The 16,651-nt window shown below is 41.9% G+C and overlaps 1 protein-coding gene across 1 annotated transcript in view; it reads right to left on the reverse strand.

Annotated features, from left to right (window-relative positions):
• Positions 1–6,958: 6,958 nt before the first annotated feature.
• The window catches only part of LOC115460738 (zinc finger protein 718-like), a 29,558-nt gene continuing 19,865 nt past the window's right edge, over positions 6,959–16,651 (reverse strand). Inside the window, exons 4-5 of the mRNA XM_030190493.1 lie at positions 7,904–8,736; positions 6,959–6,994 (exon numbers count right to left, since the gene is read on the reverse strand). Coding sequence (XP_030046353.1) covers positions 6,959–6,994; positions 7,904–8,736 — 869 coding nt within the window. The remainder of the gene's footprint in view (positions 6,995–7,903; positions 8,737–16,651) is intronic.

Here is a 16,651-nt window from a genome sequence, read left to right on the forward strand (position 1 = left end):
AACCAGAAAGAATTGAACACAATATTCGAGGTGCAGTCGAACCATGGAGCAATACAAAGGCATTAGAACATCCTCATTTTTGTTTTCCATTGCTTTCCAAATAATACCTAACATTCTATTTGCTTTCTTAGCCACAGTAGCACACTGAGCAGAAGGTTTCAACCTATCATCAATGACGACACCTAGATCCCTTTCATGGTCTGTGACACCTAACGTGGAACCTTGCATGACGTAGCTATAATTCAGGTAACGCTTTCCCACATGCATCACTCTGCACTTGCTCACATTAAACGTCATCTGCCATTTAGACACCCAGTCTCCCAGTCTCGTAAGGTCCTTTTGTAATTTTTCACAATCAGCAAATGTAATTACCTCACTAGTTACTCCCATCTCTAGGTCATTTATAAATATGTTAAAAAGCAGCAGTCCCAGCACAGAGCCCTGGGGAACCCACTAACTATCCTTCTCCATTGAGAATACTGACCATTTAACCCTATTTTCTGTTTTCTATCTTTCAACCAGTTTTTAATCCACAATAGAACACTACCTCCTATCCCATGACTTTCGAATTTCCTCTGGAGTCTTTCATGAGGTACTTTGTCAAATGCCTTCTGAAAATCCAGATACACAATATCAACCGGCTCACCTTTATCCACGTTTGTTCACCCCTTCAATAAAATGTAGTAGATTGGTGAGGCAAGATTTCTCTTCACAAAATCCATGTTGACTTTGTTTCATTAATTCATGTTTTTGAATATGCTCTGTAATTTTGTTCTTAATAATAGTCTCTACCCAGATAACCATAGCTTCCAGCAGACAGTTCCAGAGTTTAACTGGAGTGGAGGAGTGGCCTAGTGGTTAGGGTGGTGGACTTTTGTCCTGGGGAACTGAGTTCGATTCCCACTTCAGGCAGCTCCTTGTGACTCTGGGCAAGTCACTTAACCCTCCATTGCCCCATGTAAGCCACATTGAGCCTGCCATGAGTGGGAAAGCACGGGGTACAAATGTAACAAAAACAAAAACTATGCATTGAGTGAAAAATTATTTCCTACTATTTATTTCCATATAATTTACCTGAGTGTCTCCTGGTCTTTGTACTTTTTGTAAGAGTAAAAAAAATTGATCCACTTCTACATATCGTTCTAAACCACTCAGGATTTTGTAGATCTCAATCATATCTCCCCTCAGCTTTCTCTTTTCCAAGCCGAAGAGCCCTAACCTCTTTAGCATTTCCTCAAATAAGAGGAGTTCCATTCCCTTTATCGTTTTGGTCGATCTTCTTTGAACCTTTTCTAATTCCGCTATATCTTTTTTGAGATATGACAACCAGAACAGAAATAAGTCTGGTCCGAAGGAGCTAGGCTGCTATTTCGTGCGATGACATAGTTTCCTCTTGTCCAAACATTTTTTAAACCCAGATAAGCTAACCGCTGCCAGCAGACAGTTCCAGAGCTTAACTATGCACTGAGTGAAAAATTATTTCCTACTATTTATTTTAAAAGCATTTCCATATAATTTACCCAAGTGTCCCCTGGTCTTTGTACTTTTTGAAAGAGTAAAAAAAATTGATTCACTTCTACATATCGTTCTAAGCCACTCAGGATTTTGTAGATCTCAATCATATCTCCCCTCAGCTTTCTCTTTTCCAAGCCGAAAAGCCCTAACCTCTTTAGCCTTTCCTCAGAGAGGAGGAGTTCCATCCCCTTTATCATTTTGGTCGGTCTTCTTTGAACCTTTTCTAATTCCACTATATCTTTTTTGAGATGTGACAACCAGAACTGAAATAAGTCTGCAGGAATCTGAGAAAGAGGGACAAAAGCTGCAGTAAGGATTACTCCATTATATGAGCCCAACTGTATTCCCACATTAATTGGCTGTTAGATTTAGGGAATGCATGCTTGTGGTCTCATAATCTTCTACCACATGCTGTAGCAGAGATTCATGGCCAAGATTAACTAAAGCAGATGTGGAGATGGACTCTGAGCCCTGGAAGCATTTGCCTGGTGAAACACGGCAGACTTTAGAGAATACGACAGTGACGACAAATTCACTGTAAGATGCTGGGGAAGTAAAATTTCAGGTACCTATTGATTTTCCATTAAAGCCAGAAAGAAAACCTATATAAACAGCACAGTATAAATATTCTCCAGTAAGCAGGAGTTATTAAGGAAAAGGTGTCCCCCTTTTTTTTATTTATTTATTAAATAATTAACTTTTACATCCATACATATAGACATAGAAATATCAGAATTAAACTCAAAGGTAAAAAAAGAAAAAACAATACTTACAACCATATAGTTCAAGTATAAGATAGTAGATTTACATTTGTCCCCAATAGTGAGATCAAGATACTAGGAGATATTACAATCAATAAACAAAAGAAAAAATACATTTATAACGGAAGGGGCTGTTCGAATTTCTACAGCCAACGTTACAGCACTAATTAGGGAGGCGAAACAACAGGTGATCTAACAGTTTCCTTAGATGACATAAATTGTGATAATTTCAAAGGGGAAACATATACATAGTAACATAGTAGATGACGGCAGAAAAAGACCTGCACGGTCCATCCAGTCTGCCCAACAAGATAACTCATATTTGCTGCTTTTTGTGTATACCCTACTTTGATTTGTACCTGTGCTCTTCAGGCCACAGACCGTATAAGTCTGCCCAGCACTATCCCCGCCTCCCAACCACCAGCCCCTCCTCCCAACCACCGGCTCTGGCACAGACCGTATAAGTCTGCCCAGCACTATCCTCACCCCTGAACCACCAGCCCTGCCTCCCAACCACCGGCTCTGGCACAGACCGTACAAGTCTGCCCAGCACTATCCCCGCCTCCCAACCACCAGCCCCGCCTCCCACCACCGGCTCTGGCACAGACCGTACAAGTCTGCCCAGCACTATCCCCTCCTCCCAACCACCAGCTCTGGCACAGACCGTACAAGTCTGTCCAGCACTATCCCCGCCTCCCAACCACCAGCCCCGCTTCCCACCACCGGCTCTGGCACAGACCGTATAAGTCTGCCCAGCACTATCCTCACCTCCCAACCACCAGCCCTGCCTCCCAACCACCGGCTCTGGCACAGACCGTACAAGTCTGTCCAGCACTATCCCCGCCTCCCAACCACCAGCCCCGCCTCCCACCACCGGCTCTGGCACAGACCGTATAAGTCTGCCCAGCACTATCCCCGCCTCCCAACCACCAGCCCCGCCTCCCGATCTTGACTAAGCTCCTGAGGATCCATTCCTTGGGCACAGGATTCCTTTATGCTTAGCCCACGCATAATTATTCACTTCATAAGTTATGAAGCATTTGCAAGGAAATTTTAGCAGGAAAGTTGCACCCATGTGAAGTACTCTGGTTTTATACGATAGAAATTCTTTCCTTCTTTTTTGAGTGCTTCTTGCCAGATCTGGAAAAATTTGAATTTTTTGCCCCCAAAATAAATTATTTAAATGGCGAAAATAAAGTCTTAGAAAACACTCTATAAATCACTACAGGGAATTTTCCAAAACCCGCATATTACAAATTCTATTAACAAAAAATGGTTTGGAAGGCTAAATGTATAGATGTAACACCTTTTAACTCTTAAATCCACAATCGGGATTATTGCTTATAAATAACTCGGAACCTCAAAACTCCTCATGGACAACTCATTGCTATTAAGCTTGGTTCACCATACAAATAAAGAGTCAGGTATTATCACTGGTTCCAGCGAGGAGAGGAAGAGAAAAACAACCAACCGAAAAAACTCAAATTAATCTGAGAAAACCGGATGGTTTAAAAACTCTTCCTCCCTTCCACTACTAAAAAAGAGTTAAAGAGGGTACACCACCTCTACTACATGTGACCCCCAACTGGTACTGATCAGTGACAAACTAGAACTTAAACCCTGTGTAACTTTATATTTTTATAACAAAAGGACTCCCCTCTTTGAGCCAAATATAACCCACGATTAGAAAAACACCGCAGGAAATCACTTATCTGAATGTTGAAACCTCGGGGTTCCCTTTAGGAAATAGATCCAGGTCAATGATAGTCCAAAATGGAGCACATATGTAACAGTTCAGTTATTTGAAACACCCTCCGTGTTTCCGATAATTCGATGATTTGAAACACCCTTCGTGTTTCCTTTCTGATTATTGTATGGTGAACCAAGCTTAATAGCAATGAGTTGTCCATGAGGAGTTTTGAGGTTCCGAGTTATTTATAAGCAATAATCCCGATTGTGGATTTAAGAGTTAAAAGGTGTTACATCTATACATTTAGCCTTCCAAACCATTTTTTGTTAAGAAAATAAAGTCTTAAAATATTATTTCTGTCCAATTCAAGAACAAAGGACACAATCAGCGTAGTTCTCTCTGTAACTATCTCCAGAGAGTTTTCAAGAAACTCAGTAAGATTTAAGTCTGGAGGAACCTGCGGTTGGATTTTTTGATCTTTCACCATCCCTGAAATGTAATGAGTCCTTGTTATGGGGGGGGGGGGGGGGGGGCAACCCTCCATAGGGATCCCCAGTACCTCAATGAAATATTTTGTTAACATGTCCGTAGCTGAAATTAAGGGAGACTTAGGAAATTTCAAGAACCTAAGGTTATTCCTCCTTCCAAATATTCAATTTTTCTCTCTTGAATTTCTTTATCCTTTATCATAGTCACTGTTAAATTCTTCAATTGTTTAACTTCATCTTCAACACTCCCTAATTTTTGTTTATGTTCCTGAAATTCTATAGACAAATTTTGAGAGGTCTGGTTTAATTCCTTAATTTCGCCAGTCTTAGAAACATTCATCTGTAGTAACGTTTTGTTCACCTGCTGGATAGCATCCCATAATGATTCCATTGTCACTCACGTTGGTTTTACCGGATCTCCACTCTCACCAGGAAGTAATCCTTGGACAAAAGGGGCAGCGACCCACATCTGCCCCTGCATAATTGCTCCATTCGCCGGGATAAACACGCTGGAAGGTCCTCCATCCACAGAAGCCGCACACTCGAACTGCTGTGGTGCCTACTACTACTACTACTATTTAACATTTCTAAAGCGCTGCTAGGGTTACGCAGCGCTGTACAGTTTAACAAAGAAGGACAGTCCCTGCTCAAAGGAGCTTACAATCTAAAGGATAAAAAATACATTCAATCAAATTGGGACAATCTGGATTTCCTGGATAGAGGTCCAATGGTTAGGTGCTGAAAGCGACATTGAAGAGGTGGGCTTTAAGCAAGGATTTGAAGATGGGCAGGGAGGGGGCTTGGCGTATGGGCTCAGGGAGTTTATTCCAAGCATAGGGTGAGGTGAGGCAGAAAGGGCGGAGCCTGGAGTTGGCGATGGTGAAGGTTACTGAGAGGAGGGATTTGTCCTGTGAGCGGAGGTTACGGTAGGGGCGTAGGGGGAGATGAGGGTAGAGAGGTAATGGGGGGCTGCAGATTGAGTGCATTTGTAGGTTAGTAGTTAGTTAGTACCTCCAGCGTTAGCATACTTCCGGGCTGTGGAGGAGGGGTGAAATCGGGAGGACTTAGCGTCACTCCCTCAGCGCTGCGCTCAGGCCCCTGCGGAGTCGAACCCATCGAAGTAGGCGTCCGAGCGCCCAGAGTCCGAGATTAGGGTCGACGTTGAGGCCGTGGAGGTAAGGGCCTGGGTTTTCCCCTTTCTCTTCCCCATCTCAAAAAAAAACGGAGCGAGAACTTCTGTTGGCAGTATAACTCTACAGAAACTCAGGAGCTCGGCCCTCACACGACCGTTAGCGCCACCATCTTGATCTCCAGTCAAGGTGTCCCCTTTTAATTCTCTTATCTTTCCCATAATCAAGGCTGACGGTATAAATTTTAGGATACCCATAAATTTTAGAAAGATAAATGGGGCGCTCCATTTGTAATGACAGTGAAGGATAGATTGTTTCAATTGAGACCGGAACATTCTGTGTTTACTGTCATAGATTAAAAGTTCTGAGCAAACCAAAGAGACTACAGCATTCTCTCATAATTCCAGACAGTCTGTTTTTACACATCTCCTTCAACCTCTGAAACACAGTTCAACTGGATGTCATTGGGTAGTGGAAGCAACCCTAGGGGGACTGGACAGTGAGAAGACCCATGTCCTCCACTATGACGATGACATTATGATTGCAGGATCCACAGAGAAGGAGGTGACTGAAAAGTCAGTGGAGACTTTACAGCGTTTGCAAAAAACACATTTAAGATAATCCCTAAAAAAGGAAGCCTCAGTGCATTATTTGGTACATTTTCAGCAATGATGTAAAAGGCGTCTTTCTGCTTTGGTTTATTTGGTGGATTTTCAGGTATGTTGAGCGACTGAAATATTTATTACACTCAGAGCGTGTAAAAAGATTTCTTTAAACTGTGGATCATTAACCATCTATCCCCCCTTCAATCCATTCAGAACTCTGCTGCGCATCTTATCTTCCGCCTAGACCGATATGCTCATATCACCCCTCTCCTCAAGACACTTCACTGGCTTCCAATCAGGTACCGCATACAGTTCAAGCTTCTCCTACTAACCTACAAATGCACTCAATCTGCAGCCCCTCATTACCCTCATCTCCCCTTACGCTCCTACCCGTAACCTCCGCTCACAGGACAAATCCCTCCTCTCAGTACCCTTCTCCACCACCGCCAACTCCAGACTCCGCCCTTTCTGCCCCGCCTCACCCTATGCGTGGAATAAACTCCCTGAGCCCATACGCCAAGCCCCCTCCCTACCCATCTTCAAATCCTTGCTTAAAGCCCACTTCTTCAATGTCGCTTTCGGCACCTAACCATTGTACCTCTATCCAGGAAATCTAGACTGCCTCAATCTTGATTGACTGCACTTTTTGTCCTTTAGATTGTAAGCTCCTTTGAGCAGGGACTGTCCTTCTTTGTTAATTGTACAGCGCTGCGCAACCCTGGTAGCGCTTTAGAAATGTTAAATAGTAGTAGTAGTATTTGATGCCTCTTCAGCTGTGACAGCTCACGGAAACATTTACCACACTCTTTACATGGAAAAGGTTTCATGACATTGTGGATGTCTGGTGGATTTTCAACTGTGCACGTTTTTGGTGCAATTTAAGACTCGATAAAAAAGTGAAACTTTTATTACACTCAGCACATGTAAAAGGTTTCTTTCCACTGTGGATCATTTTATGTTTTTTCAAGTATGATGAAGAAGATAAACTTTTATTACACTCAGTACATGTAAAGGGTTTCTTTCCACTGTGGATCATTTGATGAGTTTTCAAGTATGATAAACGATTGAAACTTTTATTACACTCAGTGCATGGAAAAGGTTTCTTTCCACTGTGGAGCATTTGATGAGTTTTCAAGTTTGAGGAACGAGAGAATCTTTTATTACACTCAGTGCATGTAAAAGGTTTCTTTCCAATGTGGATCATTTGATGACTTTTCAAGCATGATAAACGATTGAAACTTTTATTACACTCAGTGCACGGAAAAGGTTTCTTTCCACTGTGGACTATTTGATGTCTTTTCAAGTATGATGAACAAATGAAACCTTTATTACACTCGGTGCATGTAAAAGGTTTCTTTCCACTGTGGATCATTTGATGAGTTTTCAACCATGATAAACGATTGAAACTTTTATTACACTCAGTGCATGGAAAAGGTTTCTTTCCACTGTGAATGTTTTGGTGTATTTTCAAGCTTGATGACCTGGTGAAACTTTTATTACACTCAGTGCATATAAAAGGTTTCTTTCCACTGTGAGTGTTTTGGTGTATTTTCAAGCCTGATGACCTGGTGAAACTTTTATTACACTCAGTGCATGTAAAAGGTTTCTTTCCACTGTGGCTCATTTGATGAATTTTCCGGTATGATGAAGAGAAACTTTTATTACACTCAGTGCATGTAAAAGGTTTCTTTCCACTGTGAATGTTTTGGTGTACTTTCAAGCCTGATGACCTGGTGAAACTTTTATTACACTCAGTGCATCTAAAAGGATTCTTTCCACTATGGATCATTTGATGAATTTTTAAGCGTGATGAACGAGTAAAACTTTTATTACACTCGGGACATGTAAAAAATTTCTTTTCACTGTGGATCTGTTGATGTTTTTTCAAGTATGATGAAAAAGTGAAACTTTTATTAAACTCAGTGCATATAAAAGGTTTCTTTTCACTGTGGATCTTCAGCTGTGACAGCTCACTGAAACGTTTACCACTCTCACTACATGCAAAAGGTTTCTGTCCACTGTGGATTACTTTGTTCCTTTTCAGAACTGAGGATAAACTAAAACTTTGGTCTAATTTCAAGTTTATCTTCTGTCTGAAACTCTTTTCACAGTGCGAACATGAGAAGGATTTCTCCCTACTGTTGGTTCTTTTATCCAGTAAGAAATTATCATTCATATTGAAGATTGTTCCACAGATGTCACACTGTAAGGATTCGTTCTCTGTCCTCTCTTCTTCGGGGAGTTTAGAAGGCTCTGGATCACTGTTACTATCTTGGAAGGGACTCTTTGTTCTCAAGTGTCTCTGGTGCTCAGGGATGTTTATGAGTTCCCTGTCACTTCTCTCACTCTCAGTAATTCCACAAGGTGTTTCTCCGGCAGGGACTCTCTGCTCCTTCTCCAACTCCTGCTGATTCCTTGCGTGTGTCCTCTCCATCCCTTGGGAAATATTCTCACAGACATTTTTTGACTGTCCTGGTATTTGTTCCGTTTCGACTGGAGCTTCTTCGTGATTTTGCTCTTGCTTGAGCTTCTGTAGAGCCTCATCAACTGTGGATATGAAAAGAAGACATTAGTCATGTATTACTTATATGGACAACTATTATTGATCAAGAAACAGAATTTTCTGGGCTCACAGGCAGGAAAGTGCATCAGAGGATCCAAAATTGGTAAGAATGTGCAAAAGTTCACCAGGCACCATTCTGCCTGAACTTTGTTTCCGAGCATTTTATTTTTCCACGGGATGGAGCTCCGCACATCAAGAATGCAAAACAATCGAGCTTTTAATAAATGAAACCCCAGAATCCATTAAGCCAACAGCTCAGTGGTGTTCAAGACATCATGAATGTGTCAAGGTTGAAGGACGGCACTTTGAACACAAATTATGAATTAACTAATGTATTTTCAAAGGTCATACCCTCTCCCCCTCCATGTGCCTCTCATTCCTATAGCATTGTGTCTCTGAGAATGTTAGTGCATGGGGTAGGGTGGTCTGTATATATGATTCTGAAATCGTGGCGGAATCTCTCTGGTATCCTTGGGCCACACCTTCTCTAAAAAAGATGACACAGGGGCAGCGGCCACAATAGGGACAGGTGAAGACTGTGTGGTAACCCTATTGGGTCTTTCAGATCGAGTAGGTGATTCAAGAGGGCTATGAAATGGTGAAGCATACAAATCTCCAGATTCACTCCTCTTTCTCTACTTTGTTCTACGGGACGCTGTTGTCTCAGGGGTGATGATACACGGGGAGGAATATAGGTTGGCGCATTATTTTTCTTAGAATTATAATATGGCCTAGCCTTTGAAAACGGATATATATATATCCCTTTTTATAATCACTTTCGTCTCTAATACATTTCTTTTTCTTAATATCTTTTAATTCTATTTTAAAATTACACAATTTGTGTTCAATATCTATATTAATAGTTTGAAAATTGTGATCCTCCTTTTTGAGAATACTCAGTTTGCTGTCACACTTCTCTCTTAAAATCATGCTTTTCTCTTTAGCTGTTTCTGCTATTTAAAATACGACATCATTTGTCTAAGAATTCTTGATTATCTAAAAGCCTAGTAGGTTTCTTCAAGATGCGAAGACCCTTTGGGATCTTTTTGTATCATATTAATAAAATGCAAATCATTTCTAATGATATTTTTCTTCTGTTCAATAAATTCTTTCCATAAATCAACTAAAGTCTCTTTTGGACCAACGGTATCCTCTTCTAAAAGGTCCTCATCTTGCCCTGATTATTTCATTTGACACTTCTTCCGGTTTTTTTGAATGCAGATACCTTTGTAAGGGACCTTTTTCAATCAATTTTGAGATGGACTACAGTTTCATTTTGTTCATACACTGATTATTGAAGCAATATGTTTTTTTTCAATATGTCCTGTTTATTTCATTTGATACTCTTTCCTTTTTTAAATGTAGATACCTTTGCAAGGGACGTTTTAAAACAAATTTTAAGATGATTTTTAATTTTTATTTTGTTTGTGCACTGATCATTGAAGCAATATGTTTTTTCACTAAGTCCTGTTTATTTTATTTGAGGATACTCGTTCCCCCTTTTTTTTTATCAATAGAAATCAAACAAAATAAAACATGGAAAAGAAAATAAGATGATACCTTTTTTATTGGACATAACTTAATACATTTCTTGATTAGCTTTCGAAGTTTGCCCTTCTTCGTCAGATCGGAAATAAGCAAATGTGTTAGCTGACAGTGTATATAAGTGAAAACATTCAAGCATTACTATGACAGTAAAATAGATACCATTGGAGATTCTACATGGAATGTTGCTACTATTGGAGATTCTACATGGAATGTTGCTATTCCACTAGCAACATTCCATGTAGAAGGCTGCGCAGGCTTTTGTTTCTGTGAGTCTGACGTCCTGCACATACGTGCAGGACGTCAGACTCACAGAAGCAGAAGCCTGCGCGGCCACATTGATGATCTGCAAGGGCTGACTTTGCTAGTGGAATAGCAACATTCCATGTAGAATCTCAAATAGTAGCAACAGTGGAGGAGTGGCCTAGTGGTTAGGGTGGTGGACTTTGGTCCTGGGGAACTGAGGAACTGAGTTCGATTCCCACTATTGGAGATTCTACATGGAATGTTGCTACTATTGGAGATTCTACATGGAATGTTGCTACTATTGAGATTCTGTTGCTACTATTGGAGATTCTACATGGAATGTTGCTACTATTGGAGATTCTACATGGAATGTTGCTATTCCACTAGCAACATTCCATGTAGAAGGCTGCGCAGGCTTCTGTTTCTGTGAGTCTGACGTCCTGCACGTCAGACTCACAGAAGCAGAAGCCTGCGCGGCCACATTGATGATCTGCAAGGGCTGACTTTGCTAGTGGAATAGCAACATTCCATGTAGAATCTCAAATAGTAGCAACAGTGGAGGAGTGGCCTAGTGGTTAGGGTGGTGGACTTTGGTCCTGGGGAACTGAGGAACTGAGTTCGATTCCCACTATTGGAGATTCTACATGGAATGTTGCTACTATTGGAGATTCTACATGGAATGTTGCTACTATTGAGATTCTGTTGCTACTATTGGAGATTCTACATGGAATGTTGCTACTATTGGAGATTCTACATGGAATGTTGCTATTCCACTAGCAACATTCCATGTAGAAGGCTGCGCAGGCTTCTGTTTCTGTGAGTCTGACGTCCTGCACGTATGTGCAGGACGTCAGACGTCAGACTCGCAGAAGCCTGCGCGGCCACATTGGTGATCTGCAAGGGCCGACTTCTACATGGAATGTTGCTAGTGGAATAGCAACATTCCATGTAGAATCTATAGAAATCAAACCAAATAAAACATGGAAAAGAAAATAAGATGATACCTTTTTTATTGGACATAACTTAATACATTTCTTGATTAGCTTTCGAAGGTTGCCCTTCTTCCTCAGATCGGAAATAAGCAAATATGCTAGCTGACAGTGTATATAAGTGAAAACATTCAAGCATTACTATGACAGTCTGACAGGGTGGGAGGATGGGGGTGGGTAGAAGGTATGCATGGGGACATCAAAGCATATCATTGATATTCTAACAGGATGGGTGTGGATAGGTGAGGGATGGCGTGATCAACAGAGACATACAGCTTTATGGTTTATAATGGGCTAGGAACCCCAGATCCTTGTTAAGTCCTTTCTGTTGGGTGTTAAAATATTCAAGCATTACTATGACAGTCTGACAGGGTGGGAGGATGGGGGTGGGTAGGAGGTATGCATGGGGACATCAAAGCATATCATTGTTATTCTAACAGGATGGGTGTGGATAGGTGAGGGGAGGGTGATCAACAGAGACATACAGCTTTATGGTTTATAATGGGCTAGGAACCCCAGGTCCTTGTTAAGTCCTTTCTGTTGGGTGTTTTTTTTGAATGCACATACCTTTGTAAGGGACCTTTTTTAATAAATCTTAAGATTCTCCCGTCCTTGGTTGATGGGTCCCAGGCTGGATTTGTGAAGGGGAGGTCCGCAGTGAAGAATATTAGGTCAATTTTGACATCCCTGGAGGTGGTGGCCTAGAAACGTCTTTCTTCACTTTTAGTCAGCTTTGACGCAGAAAAGGCGTTTGACAGGGTGAATTGGTTCTATATGTTTGCCGTGTTGAGACATTATGGTTTTGGAACGTTTTTCATAGAGGCGGTTTGAGTCTTGTACTTGGAACCGCGGGCCTATGTTTGGGTGAATGGAGTGCGCTCCGAATCTTTTCGGATTTATCGAGGGACGCGGCAGGGCTGTCCCTTGTCCCCCCTTTTGTTTGTTTTGACTCTGGATCCTCTTCTTCGGGAAATTCAGTCCCATCCTGAGATTAAAGGAGTGCCGATAGGGGGTTCGGAGTTCCTACTTTCGGCCTTTGCAGATGACTTGCTGGTTCATCTCTCTGAGCCACGTGCTTCTTTGTCAGCCCTTTTGGAACTTTTTCGTGAATTTGGAGACTTTGCGGGATTCCGACTTAACTATTCTAAGTCTTTTGCGATACCTTTGGCAGATGCTCTACAAAGGGAGTGGGGGGCAGAATTTCCTCTCTGTTGGGCTCATGGATCTTTTCAATATTTAGGTTTGAGGTTATCTATGCGAGTTTCTGAGCTTTATCAATTAAACGTCTCTAGGTTGTTACAAGCATCAGCGGAGCGGTTGCAAGCCTGGAGATCTCTGCCATTGTCGCTCAGCGGGAGGATCCAGTTGTTTAGAATGGTGGAGTTCCCCAGATGGATATACCTGCTGCAGATGTTGCCTTTTTATTTGAGCAAAAGTGATTTGCTTAGGCTCAGAGGGGCAATTAGACGTTTTTGTTGGGGAGGGAAAAAAGCCAAGCTTTCGCTTGATGTATTGCAGGGGCCATGGAGGGAGGGGGGATTGGGTATACCTGATTTGAGGCGATATAACTGGGCATGCCTTTTGCGTTACTTTGGAGATTGGTTTTTGGCTCGAGATGATTATACTTGTAGACAATTGGAAAACCAGTATTATGCTCCTTGTCAATTTTTTTTTCTGCTACTGGCACCTAGTAAGTTGATTCCGGTTTCGTTACGTAATAGCATTCTTCTGACCCCTCTGCGAATGCTTTGGCGAGATATGATGCGGCTGTTTGGATTGAACAGATGGGTGTCGGATATCCTCCCCATCCGGGGGAATTTATCGTTTCAGCCAGGTTTGGATAATGTGGTTTTCCGGAGGTGGGCAAGACAGGGCATCACCAGGTTAGAGCATGTGTTAGATCTACAGGGTACGATGTTGAATCTGGGAGCTCTTGGATTGGGTTTTGACATGGGGGGTATCTTTGCCTACTATCAGCTAAAGCACTATGTTGATTCATTAGATAGGGTGGCATTGGGGTCGAGGCATTGTCATTTTTTGAGACAGTTCTTCCACTCCATAATAGGAGAACGCCTTTCTATCTCAGGTTTGCATAAGGCATTGGGGAAATATTGGGGTAAAAAAGATCGGGACCTACTTCTTCAGCGGTGGGCAGGAGATCTCTCGAGGCCCCATCTTTCTTTAGATTTTGATATTTTGACATCCAGAATACCTAGTCTTACAGGTAACGCGGGGTTAAGAGAATGTCAATATTGGATCCTGCATAGGACCTATCTCACAAAGTCTCAGATTTTTAAGATGGGAGGAGTATCTACGCCCTTGTGTGAGAAATGTGGGAGGGTCCCGGGGTCTTTCTTCCATTGTTTGTGGGGGTGTTATAAGGTAAGAGGTTTTTGGAATTCCATTGTTCACTACTTAGAATCACTTCTCGGATCAAGAGTCATGTGCTCCCCGATGGGAATTTTACTAGATAAGCATGAGTTGTTTGTTTTACAGAATGGAAAGGCATGTCTGCTGATCAGGAAAGCTTGTTTGATAGGCAAAAGGCTTATAATGAGTCAATGGGTGGGGGACTCCCCTCCGGACGTTTGGCATTGGAGGAACAAATTACATGAGCTCATGTTATTTGAAAGGAGGGGTGTGGGGTGTTCCCCTAGGCGACGGAGGCAGTTCCTGGATATTTGGAGGGCATATATTGATAGCTTATCCACCAAAGGGAGGAGTTTGGTGGTCAACTCTCTTTAGGGTGAGAGTGTTGAGTAGGTAGTTTGGTTGTAAATTCTTTGGGGATCGGACATCTCCTTGGGAGGGGGGTTTATGGAACTTGTAACACTTTAGATAATAAGACAGTTGTTTTGATGCTCGTCAGATGCTGACATTTTCTTTTTGTCGACTGGACAAATTCGAGGAAATGATCTTGGTGCGCACAGTATTGGTGTTGAGATGTTTATTATAAACTGTCGGAACGGAGCAGCACGAGGAACAATACCACAGACACATAATTCTGCCCGGTTGAGGAACTGTGGCTCACGGTTGAGGCACTAAGTCTTTCAGTCTGGGACTAGCAGAAACAAGGTCCCCTTTGTAGGTCTATGTTGCTGATATCTATGCTGCCTCATGAACACCTGATTTTACTTGTTTTTTTGTTGCAGGTTTTTGATGCACATTTGGACTGTTAATACAAGATTTCAAGAGAGAAGATTCCAATATAAAAAGGCTAACAGGCGAATATAGTAGAGTGGGAGGAGGGATTATCAGGATAAAAGCTCGATGACTATAAGTAGTAAATTGTTTTTACCTATGTATTCATATAGGATTGTGTTGGCAACGGGTAGAATGTAGATTTTGTCTTGCATTCTCATTAACAAAAAACTGTTGAACACCAAGGTAAAGATGCTAAGGGGGGTGGGTAGAGGGGGAGAAAATGATGTAAAAGATTGATGATGCAGTTAAGATGTCTGTATAGAACTCAGACAGGTTAATACGATCACAAAGTGTTTGACTTTATTGATTCTGTTCAAAATGTTCAATCATCAATAAAAACCGTTGAAACTTAATAAATCTTAAGATGGATTATAGGTTCATCTTGTTCTTGCACTGATCATTGAAGCAATTCTTTTGGAACGTTTTGCATACCATGGACATTCTGTATTGGCAAAATATTTTTTCGTCACGCTCTCGATTTTAACCCCTCCCCTTTTTGATATATATATATATATATATATTTTTTTTTTTTTGGTATATTCGTGTAGGGTGCCTTTTTTAACGTTTTTACCTTTTTTAAAGAAAAGTGTTGGCCTCCTAAGATGCATTATGGATTTGTCCTGTTTTGTGGACTCCACAGATGCTATATCCATAGTCAGTGTACATATACATGTGACATATATTTTTCAGTCTTTATTATATATATATATATTTTACCATTCCATGTTTTATGCCATACCTTACATTTATGGAGGAGTGGCCTAGTGGTTAGGGTGGTGGACTTTGGTCCTGGGGAACTGAGGAACTGAGTTGGATTCCCACTTCAGGCACAGGCAGCTCCTTGTGACTCTGGGCAAGTCACTTAACCCTCCATTGCCCCATGTAAGCCGCATTGAGCCTGCCATGAGTGGGAAAGCGCAGGGTACAAATGTAACAAAAATAAAATAGATACTATTGGAGATTCTACATGGAATGTTGCTACAATTGGAGATTCTACATGGAATGTTGCTACTATTGGAGATTCTACATGGAATGTTGCTATTCCATGTAGAAGGCTGCGCAGGCTTCTGTTTCTGTGAGTCTGACGTCCTGCACGTACAGAAGCAGAAGCCTGCGCGGCCACACTGGTGATCTGCAAGGGCCGACTTCTACATGGAATGTTGCTAGTGGAATCTCAAATAGTAGCAACAGTGGAGGAGTGGGCTAGTGGTTAGGGTGGTGGACATTGTTGCAGGACGTCAGACTCACAGAAGCCTGCGCGGCCACATTGGTGATCTGCAAGGGCCGACTTCTACATGGAATGTTGCTAGTGGGACTCTGGGCAAGTCACTTAACCCTCCATTGCCCCATGTAAGCCGCATTGAGCCTGCCATGAGTGGGAAAGCGCAGGGTACAAATGTAACAAAAATAAAATAGATACTATTGGAGATTCTACATGGAATGTTGCTACTGTTGGAGATTCTACATGGAATGTTGCTACTGTTGGAGATTCTACATGGAATGTTGCTATTCCACTAGCAACATTCCATGTAGAAGGCTGCGCAGGCTTCTGTTTCTGTGAGTCTGACTCACAGAAGCAGAAGCCTGCGCGGCCACATTGGTGATCTGCAAGGGCCGATGTTGCTAATGGAATAGCAACATTCCATGTAGAATCTCAAATAGTAGCAACAGTGGAGGAGTGGCCTAGTGGTTAGGGTGGTGGACTTTGGTCCTGGGGAACTGAGGAACTGAGTTGGATTCCCACTTCAGGCACAGGCAGCTCCTTGTGACTCTGGGCAAGTCACTTAACCCTCCATTGCCCCATGTAAGCCGCATTGAGCCTGCCATGAGTGGGAAAGCGCGGGGTACAAATGTAACAAAAATAAAAATAAATAAAATTTATATTTCACATTGAAACATTTATGGGAGAAATTTC

Source organism: Microcaecilia unicolor, chromosome 1 (genome assembly GCF_901765095.1).
Source record: "Microcaecilia unicolor chromosome 1, aMicUni1.1, whole genome shotgun sequence".
Taxonomy (NCBI): domain Eukaryota; kingdom Metazoa; phylum Chordata; class Amphibia; order Gymnophiona; family Siphonopidae; genus Microcaecilia; species Microcaecilia unicolor.